General features: G+C 39.1%; 1 protein-coding gene and 1 long non-coding RNA gene across 9 annotated transcripts; both read right to left on the bottom strand.

Moving 5' to 3' along the window:
- Window positions 1–362: 362 nt before the first annotated feature.
- On the bottom strand, window positions 363–4,638 carry LOC127255689 (uncharacterized). 7 transcript variants are annotated; one of them, XR_007839703.1, is made up of 7 exons: window positions 3,846–4,638; window positions 1,865–3,759; window positions 1,583–1,658; window positions 1,355–1,444; window positions 999–1,025; window positions 785–910; window positions 363–641 (listed from the first exon to the last, which is right to left on the bottom strand). It is a non-coding gene; the product is annotated as an uncharacterized LOC127255689 (long non-coding RNA). The 7 variants fall into 7 exon arrangements; XR_007839704.1 differs by having other exon boundaries at window positions 1,865–3,081; window positions 3,658–4,637; XR_007839705.1 differs by having other exon boundaries at window positions 1,865–1,996; window positions 2,149–4,623.
- A 520-nt stretch (window positions 4,639–5,158) lies between these two features.
- LOC127255687 (protein arginine N-methyltransferase 1.6) lies at window positions 5,159–11,473 on the bottom strand. Of its 2 annotated transcripts, XM_051281360.1 has the most exons (15): window positions 11,331–11,473; window positions 10,876–11,196; window positions 10,448–10,694; window positions 9,737–9,862; window positions 8,910–9,074; window positions 8,709–8,827; window positions 8,513–8,592; window positions 7,892–8,166; window positions 7,038–7,274; window positions 6,802–6,875; window positions 6,340–6,433; window positions 6,099–6,248; window positions 5,946–6,020; window positions 5,764–5,860; window positions 5,159–5,595 (listed from the first exon to the last, which is right to left on the bottom strand). In XM_051281360.1, the coding sequence occupies exons 2-15, from the start codon at window positions 11,121–11,123 to the stop codon at window positions 5,456–5,458; spliced, it is 2,127 nt and encodes a 708-aa protein (XP_051137317.1). In that variant the 5' UTR covers window positions 11,124–11,196; window positions 11,331–11,473; the 3' UTR covers window positions 5,159–5,455. The 2 variants fall into 2 exon arrangements, with proteins under 2 accessions (XP_051137317.1, XP_051137316.1); XM_051281359.1 differs by lacking the exon at window positions 11,331–11,473 and having other exon boundaries at window positions 10,876–11,288.
- Between the last annotated feature and the right edge of the window lie 263 nt (window positions 11,474–11,736).

Genomic DNA, 11,736 nt, shown 5'->3' with positions numbered 1-11,736 from the left:
AACAGTTTCAGTAGAATGTTGGAATAGGCCCAAATATTGTACCCAGGTTTTACAGGTCCATCCTTTTGGCGCAAAATTCTCTCGGCCTAAGCCTGGTAGTCCCAGCAAGCTGTGCGCTAGGCTCGATAGGCCCAGATTGCTCTCGGGTGAAGCCCACAATTCTGTAGGAGACAGGCTACTTAGTTGGTCGAACTTTCGTACAGTTGTGTGGGCATCTTCAGGCGGAGCGGATCTTGCTATAACTCTCAAGTCGGGTTAGAAGAAGGAAACTTTTTTGGGAATGAGATGTTTTACGCAGATGTACAAATTTGATTGAAGTAATAATTTATATTTACATAATAGCAAATTAGTGCAAAGTTAACTTCGCCTTAGTATTTTAAAATTTTATTGCATTATAACTGAGTTTAATAAATCTGTGAGTCTGCTAATTTAAATATTACTAAAATTTACAGTAGATGATAACTTGCTGATCAGCAAATAAGTTGGTAACCGGACAGAAAGCACACAGACAAGCCATATAATCCATCCCCCTCCATAAAGGGCCGCAGAAAGAGAAAGTGATGGAATAATATTCACCATGTAGCTGCGGGGCAGGCACCTCCAAACCACACTTCTCTCCACCAACATAGTGTGCGTTGAACCTACAGCACAAAAGGAAATGTTGATTTCAAAAAATGGCAGCCATAATGTTACTCATCTAATACACTAATGGCGGGATATTGTAGGTCGCCCACCTCCTCCACACAATATTACCGCACTTGATCAAACAGAAAAATCCACCTACCTGGCTGCAGCTCCATGCACATCGCGGATGGTGAACACAACTGAGCAGTGCATCACAATATTATGTTCTTTTCTTTCCAGAGCTTTGATTGTCTTTCAATGCTGCCTCGGTTTTTTGAGAGTGTGGCTGTAATACAGAGTTCGTATATAAACTAAACGACCGTGCTGATTATATATGATTGCATTGAGAAAAAAAATTGGCACAAGCTTCATACCACTACCATATAGTTTTGTGTTCAAAGCTGCAAATTAAGTATATATTGAATCAGTAACAATGTGAAGCTATAAGATGCAGATGAAAAGCATGCAACTCTCAATCAATAGATTGGACACACAATGAGCATTGAATAACAATCACTGCTAGATGTTAGCCATGATCTAAAAGAAAATTTCAGCTCTTATAATATTTGCCTTCATAGAATTGAAAACATTTTCATTTCCTCCACAATAATGAACACACAATGCAGTGAGCATCTGAAACTAAGGCCATATAAACCTCCCACAGGATATAAAACGATGTGGAGCAAGGGTGAGAGTGCTGCACAATGGTGGTGCCAATCAAAGAGCTAACCATTGCAGGCTCCAGCATGCAGCCAAGAAAATTGTTCAGTTCTAATTTGATCATTTGTCCATCCTAGGAAATCATAACCCACCTTCATAACTGAAAATTAAAAAGTATAATGAGATCTTTAAAACCACTAATTACTTAAATAAAATATTCATCTATCAATTTCGGGTAGCGGCTGCGGGTTCCCATTGTCATAAAAAAAAAAATAAAAATTCATCTATCAACACCTACCTTGATCTGTGTATGTGGCAAGAATCCCATCAACATCTCTTAAAAGTTTCCTGAGCAAGTGAACTATCAGAACCACCTAGTCACACAACACATAGGCATGTGAATCTTTCATAAAAAGAAAAAAGGAAATGTTAGAATAACTAGATAAAAAAACAACAAACTGACAGATAAAATGTAACAAAAATCACAAAACAAACTTTATAAAGAAACACTTGAGTCCAAAAGACTCAAAAGATAAAAACGAAACATCATAAATATAAAAGAATGAATTTGAAAACATACCCAAAAATCAAAGCAAATAAATGTTGGTGCAGTGAGTTTTTAGAGCTTCAATACAACCACCCCAAATAACTTCATGTCCTCCAGGAGATTGTAGACCACATAAAATTGCTCCAACCTGGAGATTGGTTAAAGCTGAAATATATATATTTATATCTTTCAGTAGAAACCTAGTAAGATAGCATTATATTAAGATGCGATGCCATTTGCTATAGAATCCTGATATAGCAAATGATTGGTTAGCAGTCGTGTATTCATGGAGTTAAATATTTGAACCAATGGAATACCTAACTACAGGATACTCAGTTATTATCTGAGTATCAGGAACCCTGGCAGTAGCCTGCAGGAAATATGTCCAAGGTTGAGTGTAAGTATGAGGAAAAGACCTACCTGCTTATGATGCACAGAATGCCCAGTAGATGTTGCATCAACAAAATCTACAGAAACTTTCCCAGCCAGCCCAGTTAAAAGAGATGTCGCACCGGCAGAAATAGAGAATTTAAAATTTGAACATAGAAAATGTATTCACTAATCAAGTCTGACATAACTACATTGCTCAAGTGGCTTTAAAAGCAAACAAATGTGTCAATCAACCAAGAGATAAAAAGCCAAGATACACATTCAAATAGCAAACTCCAATGCACAAAAAGGCACGCCTCTTCTTGCGTCCTAAGGAAAGACATCTTCAAACAAAGCGTAGCTTTGAATATAAAATTTTAAAGGGTGTAAAAAATTCAACAGCCAAGATGTTCATTGATCTCTGGTAAAGTACAGCACATAGCAGCAAGAAAAGATGAGAAAGAAACTTTGCTTCTCATGAAAATTAACTAACTTGAGAAACATATTAATACTAAATTAATGACAATGAAATGTTGCAGCAATTTATATTCGCTAAATTATATGGAACATTCACATTTTGATTTAGTAACCAGAGCCCTATAGTTGAATTGGAAAAAACTTAGGGCAAACATTCAAAACTCAAATGTGCAATTAAGAACCTGATGCAATGCAAACTACAGTGGAGTAGATAAAAAATTCTTTGGTTTCTTCCAAATCCCATAACTTCATTGCCTCAGAAGTTCCAGCTACCACCCAAACCTCTACTAAATCCAAAGCGCTAGACTCAACAGGACTTGTGTGACTAATAGGATTCGCAATAATCAGAGGCCACTTCCTTTAGGCATATACTTTGATGAAGAAAACAGTCACTGATGGCAAACCTAGTGTTTACCCAAATTGAATTATCAGAAAAGTTTATAAATTACAATATAGAACAAACGCCAACAATACTATATAGATTACAAGGGGCGAAGCTTGTACAAATATATGGCTTATATCAAATATACATATATTATGGAGAGGAGAAAAACATATGTATCCCAAATCACATTAACATTTCCATCATGCTATTTCACTGCTCGGAATGCGTAATGATGCGACTATTCATGAAGCACAGATATCAATAATACAACAATCTCAATTGAAAATGAACTACGCATATCACTAATTTAGAAAGACGCATATTTTTTCAATATTCGTCGAAACTTCATCGCATCCGACGCACACACAACACATAAACACATGAATTCAAAGATATTACAACTTAAACCCTAAAATTCCATCAGAGGATACGCAATTTATACCCGCGCATCACCATTCTCCAAAACCAACGGCCAAATCATCGAAGCGGAGTCGCGCCCCAACGGAAAATCGAATACCGAAACCAGAGCACAACCACACACAAGGACAGGACTACAAAAACAACGGATTTCGAAAAAAATAGAGCAGAGACAAACCGTCAGTACGAATTCGTCCTCTTCCTACTCTTCTGCCGGATTCGTTTCCCACAGCGCAGATGATTCCGTCAACCATTCGCCGTATCGGCTTCTCAATGTTGCCTATAGAGATTTTTGGTGAACGGTTCGAAAAAGTTTGAAAATGTAAGGGACTCAATAGACAAGACGGAGTATTAAGTACGACTCACGAATCCGACCCGAATAGACCGGTCTTCGTCGGGTCGGGTATAGAAAAATAAAAGAAGGTCCTAAATAATGATCCTTGGTAACAGCCGCAATCGAGGAATTCGAGGGGTGACCGGCCAGGCCAGGCAGGGAATTGCCGGGGCGGGGGCCGCAACGAGCACGATGATGCTTGGTCGATTTTTCTTCCGTCCCACGCTTTATTCGCAGATTGTGCGGGATATCATCGTGCTGGGGACTGACTGGCTTCTTATCCTCACCGCTTAAGTCGCCTTGCCTTGCCCTGCCCTGTACGAACTAGGACTAGCCATAGCATTCTCCGGTGGCAAATGCCTGCGTGTTAGCCCACGATACGGTGCGCCTCGTCAAAACCAGGCGGCGAGGATGGATAAGAAGTCCCCAGGTTCAGCGGAGCGGATGCTCTCCGTGCGATACAAAGCGGCAGCAGTAATTAGTAGCTGGAGGCGGCAAGGTATGGAGGAGCCCGTTCCTAAAATTACTCGCTCGCTCGCTCCCTCCCTTACTCACTGATTGATTGTGGGTCGAGTGGACAAACAAGTTTCCTTCTTTTTGGAACTTGCATGTGAGTGTGTGAGTATATGGTTGAAGATATCGCCTTCCTTATTCGACGGAGATCCTATTCTATTTGATACGCGATGGCTGGCAGTGGCAGATATATACACTTGCTATCAATCTATGTTCTGATAGAGGGGAGAGAGGTCACTGTTGATGATTATATGAGGAGCTATTAATAGATACAGCAGACAAGACGTAGAAGAAGTTTTAAAGAGCTGCTGATCAAAGTTTTGTTTGCTCAACAAATTTTAAATTTTTGATACTGTTTTTATTATTTATTATTTTTTTAATATTATATTGATATTAGTCGCCAAATATCATATCAAATATTATTATTTATTTATTATTCTTTCTAATTTTTCAAAATTCCCATAATTCTCTTATCTAAACAATACCTAGATATTTTGACTGACCATATACTACTATGTAATGATAAATGTTGCTATTTTGGACGAGGAATGTGGATTTGGAGATAAACTTGTTTTTGATACGGGTTGGTTTCAACATATTCCATTGCAACTTATTCCATCCGGCAGCATCAAGGTGATAAACTTGTTTTAATACGGGTTGGTATCATAAAGCTAACTCTGCTCTGCTAACCAGACGTTTCAGGTTTGTTTGTATCTGCCTGCCTGCCAGCCAGCCACTGATGAAATTAAGGTGAGGATGCTCGGCTGTATTGGGTGGGGTGTGGTGTGCACTGGTTCTTCCTTTCTTCCTTCCTTCCTTCCTAGCACCTGAGTCAGATTAATGATCATTTTTGGCATTCCACAAGCTAAATGAGAATTTTTGAATAATGAATGCATGATCCCTGCCCATTTCATGAGATGAGCTCTTCTAAAACATGATGATGGTTGACAGGCATTGTTTTCCTTCCACATCACTGAAGACTTCCCTTGATGAATGCTTTGTCCTAACAAGCCTTTTTTTTTTTTGAGTTACTACTCATCATGATTTCTGCGCCATATGCCGGATTTCAATCCACCAGCAGCATCAGCAGCAAAACACTAAAACAGGTGATGAATGCTTGGATCAACTTTTAAGGAAGGGGGCATGCATGTTGCAGAGTGAGTTCGCCACTGGATGGATCAAAAAAGGCCTCAACCATTGAAGAATTGCAGTCCTTAATCTCCACAGGGTCATTCAGAAGCTTCACGGCTTGCCTCCAATACCTTTTATCTGAAACACCCAATAGGGGCAAAGAGAGCATTAATAGTAATAATAATGATTAGTATCGGGTGCTTACATACAAACAACACGACCACACAGGTTCGCTGGCTGATTACAGGAAACGTGTGGAGACAGAAATTGAAGATGTAAATTGACTGCTTCAAACAATCGACAAACCTGGCCCTGTTGACAAAATGTGTTTGCCCTCCGCATCCATGACCCAATCAATCCAAAGGACATATCCATGGCATATTCCAGACTCTGTAAATTGAACCTGCAAACAATAATTGATGAGGTGTAGCTGCTGCACATGAATGTTTATTACATATCTAGACATTGGCCGGTTAGAGAAAGAATACCAATGTCTTTCCAGAACATGGGCTCATTGGTTTCGAGAAATCAAACTCCAAGAGGGTGGGCGCATCACTGAGTATCTGAAACAAATGTTACCGCGGCAGACGTCAGACATCACAGATCCAGGCTCCCACAGATGTAACTACAAGAAGCCCTACCTTAGTTTCCCCACACTGCCAAACAAAAAAGGGGAGCATAGGACCACTATCTCCAGCGGGTAAACCTCCACAGCCTCCCAGTTCAGCATTGACACATGAATGATCAAATCCTTCAATTTCTTTCAGGCAACATCGGCTTTGCCAGAGGTCCTAGAGAACATTGTAGATTTTCGCTTCATATGATTGCAGTAGTTTAGACTTTAGACATAGCAAACATAAAGCACTGTGACTATCAACTTACTGGAAGGTACATCGCACAAGCTTTCAGCAGGCCTCCACAAGGCATTATGAGTGCATCTTTTGATAGAAAGGAATCAAGTAAGGTTCTTTGCTTCCTGCAAAAACCAATTCAATAGTGTTAATTTCCTGCCAATTTCTCCAAAGTCAAAAAACACTTTTCTCACAACTAAAGAAGCAGAAATGTTTCAGACTCCTGGTGCAACATAAAGGCAACCAAATACAAGAGAAATTTTCAGGCTTTTAGTCACACCAGGATCACTTGCATTAAGTACAAAATCAGATCAAAAGTAGCAGTGCTTTGGATTTGAAAGGATTCAGAGAAAAAATCATTCAAGGGAAATTACATATGGGTGGAAAGAACAACAAATTAAGTTGAAATAATTTTTAATGTAATCTTACTCTTATCTGAGCAAGATACACTTCTAATTCAATACTGTAAATCTCACAAAGAACTCAAACCTACCAAAATCGTAAATTTTGCCAGGGAAGAGCATTATCATTTCCATAATAGAATGGCTCTGCAACAAACAGATTAATCTGCAGAGCAAATGCATTCTTTCAGTGGGAGGCAAATCGGTAAATAACTGGAAAACATGAAGTCAGAGAAATTATACACAGAACCAACAATTAGGTCAAGTGAATAATCATTCTTAACCCCAAAACTTCTTATGTGGAAGATTTGAATATTATCTTTTTCACCTTTTTCTGTTGTGAAGCTTGCAGAATCAAGTGCAAATCCTTATCATTTATAAAGACTATACAGTCCCTAGAGTAGCTATTTGCTGCAGCAACCAATTGCAGATATTGCACAGCCTTCTTTCCAAGTCCAGGAAATAATGCAAGTAACTGCAAACTCTTGGAAAGATGAGCAATAGCAACCGACAAGAAAATGCTATCGTCTGCAACTAAACACAATGGAGATTGTGTCTGATGCAACTGAAAAATGAAAACAAGAGTATTCAAGTCAAGCCCAAGTATAGAAAGGACAAGAGGTTAGTATACCACTAGATTGGTAACATAGATCACAGAAAAATACAATAGGCAGGAAACAGACAAGGAATGTATGGCAACAAAGCAACACAGTATTCAAGTAAGATACCATTAACTTGAAGAGATACTTGTACAGCTGTATTTAGATTAAACAATTATGAGATCAAAAGTTGTATCCTCTCCACCCAAAGAGAAAAAGTAAATAAATAAATGGAAACAATGTCAAGGAAACCATTGAGGCTGAACTAAATTTCTTCAGTTTATTTCTTATTGAGCAGTAGGGTCCATAAAAGTGGAACAAGTGCAATAGTTCTGTATCTCCATGAAGCATCCCAGCCTTGGCCAATATACTAGCATTCAATATAAACGGTAAAGGTAATAAACTGGCAGAAAACAGAAAAAGTAGTATAGCTGTTAAGCAAGAAATCACTAAAATTCTGTGCAAACAACCTTCAACATCAAACATCAAGCACAATCTCATTTTTATATTATTCCTCAAGGTGAGCATGGGGTTAGCTTTAATCTTTAAATGGCATCTACTGTTAAGGGTAAGGTAGTCTTACAGCACTCTTAATGGCATCACACATGATGCATCTCCAAGCACTATCGCCATATAAGGCATTTCTTCCAGGAGACAGAACAATCTGGCAATTCTCTGCATTGAAATAGTGATGTGGAAACTCTTTCTTGTCTCGTGAAGCATTTAAATTATACAAGATGCTTGTTTCAGTATGAGCAGCACGCAATTGAAGCTCCTCATCTTTGACTACATGCAAGGCATCTGATCTTGGGCAGAACCAAACACTTTGTTTCCAATGGTCGCACCAATTTTGAGTACCTAAATATAAGCATGGTGCACAATAGCAGATTGCCAGCAAATTGATTATACTGATGAAAAGCTCACAAAATCAAAACTGCAATAAATCATCTCTCCTCCTTGGCCGACCAAGTATTAGAATAAACACAATGATGCTTCCATATATCACTACAAGTTCATAGAAAATTGCTTAATTGCAATACGTCATCAACAGCTTAATTGATTATCTCCTAAAATTATATTCAAAGGTTGATGAGTGGGAGTATAATATCACACATATACAATGGCTTCCACATTGGGTGAAAATGAATGGCATATGTATGGTGTTGAAGATTGCCTTTCATTTACTTCGAAAGGACAGTCTTACCTTTTGCATCACTGCAGTGTATCCAATTTGGAGCAGTTGAATAGAATACAGTGCCTTCGCTGTCTAGTTGAAGCAACCACCTGAATGAGAATAAATAAATCCACATGTTAACCTGATAATACATGCTCATTGATGATGAAAAGGAGAAGGTTGATAATAGATCAAAATAAAATGACCTATGCGCCAAATCAAGTACCATGAGATGATAGCATGAATTATACCCTCATTTGTGGCTTTTATGTGCAGCTCAGTTTCACGAAAACTGTCTGGTCTTCTCCAAAAATCAAATTCAAAAACTTCAAAGGGTTCTGAAAGCTAGATGCAAGAAACAGATTGAGTAACAATGTATATTAACAGGAAAAAAATTGCTGAGGAAGAAGGAATTTTTACTCATTACCAATTTGATTTCGCCTTTAATTGCATCACAATGAAACGCATACTGCTTCTGTTTGATACCTATAAACTCATCCATCCCACTCGGAACAAGATGAATTCCATCTAATGCTTCCGCTTCTCTGTTTACCAAATTGTGCATCCTCCTTAAATGTGTGCACTCGACAAGCTGCAAAGAATGGGGAAAATAAAGTTTAATTTCACAAAATAGCATATGTAATTATATGCATTAATTGATTGGCATAATAGTCATAATTAACTTAATTATAGAAATTAGACTTGATCACTTACACAGAGATTAGAGTAGATTAGCAAAATCAGAGAGCTTGTCGTGTTTTCTCCTCTTTTTCTCATGCATGTAAATTCAGCCTAATTTTTCAGAAAGAAATACAATTTTGTTTGGTAGTTCAGCTCTACACGGCATCAGACCCATCTCTTAGTTTATTTCCTTTTTTTCTTTTCCAGGAGGTGTGTGAAGATTCAACAAGGTGTTGAAAAATAATCATGGCATTAATTCTTCAAATATTGTCATACAACAGCCATAAACATAGAACACACAAAATCCCTAGTAACTGGTGATAATAATCCTATATAGTATCTTAACTCTGCAAGGATCATAATCCTTTAAGGCTCAATTGTTACTACTTATGCAGCACAATATTTTGTACACTTTGAGTCAGCTGAGTGTCATTTTTCAGAAGAGGCAAAGAAAACATTCTTTCGAATATACAAAAAGCAAAAAAAAAAAAGGGTTACAGATGATTTAAATCAGCAATGTTACGCTAATAGTAATATATTAGAGTTCTGAACAACATGGTATTAAATCAATACCTGAGCAAAAACTGTTGCCCGGTGAGGTACTGTTTGTGGATTCTCAACTAATAGATGATCATGTGCATGTTGTAGGGTTGGAATCAGCCCTTCACCTAGTAACTCTGAGTCTAGAATCTCACTGACCTGCAGTATACCATACAATCATGAGTTAACAACAGAAGTATGCTTTAACCATAGACAAGCAAGTGTATTTATTTCTTAATAGATGGAAGTTATTTTTACCTAAAACTAATTTGGAATATGCATCTTCATTTACAGTTGAACCAATATTGTGGGAGAAGCTTCAATTTAAAAAAACATGTAGTTGATGGTGCGTGTTGGAAATAAGTATTGTATTTGTATACTATATACCCATGCACTTGGGGGTAGATTTCTAGGAGGGAAATGGAGTGGCCAAGTTATTGCATTACTGCATTAGGAAATGGAAGTAGCGTAGAATTGTACAGACTCATCCTTCCTTATGCCTCCAATCAAGAAGGGATAGGGATAGGGATAGGGATAGGGATAGGAGGAGACCGATGCAGCATGTACCTCAGCCAAATAAGCAAATTGAAAACCCCTTGAGAGGAATAAGTTCATAACTACCCAACAGGGTGAGTCCGTGCAGTGCAGTGCAGTTCAGTGTAATGCGATGGGATGCAAGCATTCCCAACCCCCAAGTCTAATATAAAGCAACATTATAGTGATAGTGAGTGTGAGTGTACTCACAAGTATATCAGCACGCGAGGGGATGTCTATGCCAACTTCGACCTCATCCGACCTCTTATGTAAGATGCGTATTTTCCTCTCCATTTTGTTCGCCCGGAGAACCCTCCTCATTAATTTGACCATGGGTAGGTATGCCTCACAAGCTGTAACCAACCCGTCTGAGCCCGACCTCTCCTTACTCTCAGTCTCAGAGTCACAGAGGCCCATGGCCCGAGCTGCCATCATTGATAGCAACCCTGTTCCCGCACTGTCAACACACATGTACATACATACATAACATACACACCCATCGCTTGACTTGACTTGGCAAAGAATCCCCAAAATCAAGATTTGTGAACAAAAACAAAATTCTACTAGTGCAATAAACATGGGGAAAGAAAAAGATAGCAGCGATAAATAGCACAGCACTAGTAATATTATTGTATTACCCTATATCAAGAACGTGGCAGGGTTTAGTGACGGTGTTGTCGATGGCCTGACGGAAGGCTCTGTTGCGGCGAGTGTCGTTGAGCATGTCGAGATACGACGTGGTTGCGAGAAGTGATTTTGAGGGGGTTGTACTTGTACCGGTATGGCCCCCTCCCCCGGTGTCTTCTTCGTCGATGATGACCCATTCTGATTGTCCGGTGAGCGGGTCGACTTTCAGTTGAAACATCCGCGTCGGAGGAGAGCTCATGCTTCGTCTGGCTGCGGAGGCGCAACGGGGACGGGGAAACGTGAAGCCTCCTGGTAAGAAGGGCTTGATGAGCCTGACGAAGTTGAGATGAAGCGCAAACATCAGATCAGCCCATGAAAATAGGAGAGGGCGCCAGTGTGGGTTAATTAGTTGAATTAATTAATCAATTAATTAATAAAATGACAAGACGGACGGACTGAGACTGACCAGACATATTTCCCATCCAAATGACCGACTGATATTTCTATTTGGAACGAGGAGGAGGAGGAGGTCAGGTCCCGTCCGGGTCTGTCTCTCTGTGTGCATCTGACCAAAATCCGTTTCTACCCATCACTGCGAAGTTAGCCAAGACCACACAAAAAAAATGTTTTGCAGGGAGTCGAACCAAGCAGAGTGAGTGAACGAGTGAGTGAGTGACAACACAATAAAGAGCATTTCCCAACCGCCCGGTTCGAAAATAACATCATCAAAATCCCACCAAAAATTTAACCAATGAGCTCATCCTCAATTGTTTTCTTACACACAAAATCCCATCATTCTGCGTTCACTTTATTGCAATCTTACTCCTCTCCTACTGCTGAGTAGGATTTGCATCTGCTCCAATAATGCAGTA

Source organism: Andrographis paniculata, unplaced genomic scaffold (assembly GCF_009805555.1).
Source record: "Andrographis paniculata isolate CXL003 unplaced genomic scaffold, ASM980555v1 Contig54END, whole genome shotgun sequence".
In the NCBI taxonomy this organism is placed as follows: Eukaryota; Viridiplantae; Streptophyta; class Magnoliopsida; order Lamiales; family Acanthaceae; genus Andrographis; species Andrographis paniculata.
This window is presented reverse-complemented; position numbering and strand designations above follow the sequence as displayed.

Bases quoted from the DNA above. Each gene is read 5' to 3' on its own strand.
- LOC127255687 (XM_051281359.1), bottom strand. From the start codon at position 11,225: ATGTTTGCGCTTCATCTCAACTTCGTCAGGCTCATCAAGCCCTTCTTA. The intron at 9,075-9,736 runs GTATTGATTTAA...CATTCTTTGCAG, and splicing joins GGGCAACAGTTTTTGCTCAG to CTTGTCGAGTGCACACATTT. The intron at 6,021-6,098 runs GTAGGGCTTCTT...CATTTGTTTCAG, and splicing joins GGCAGTGTGGGGAAACTAAG to ATACTCAGTGATGCGCCCAC.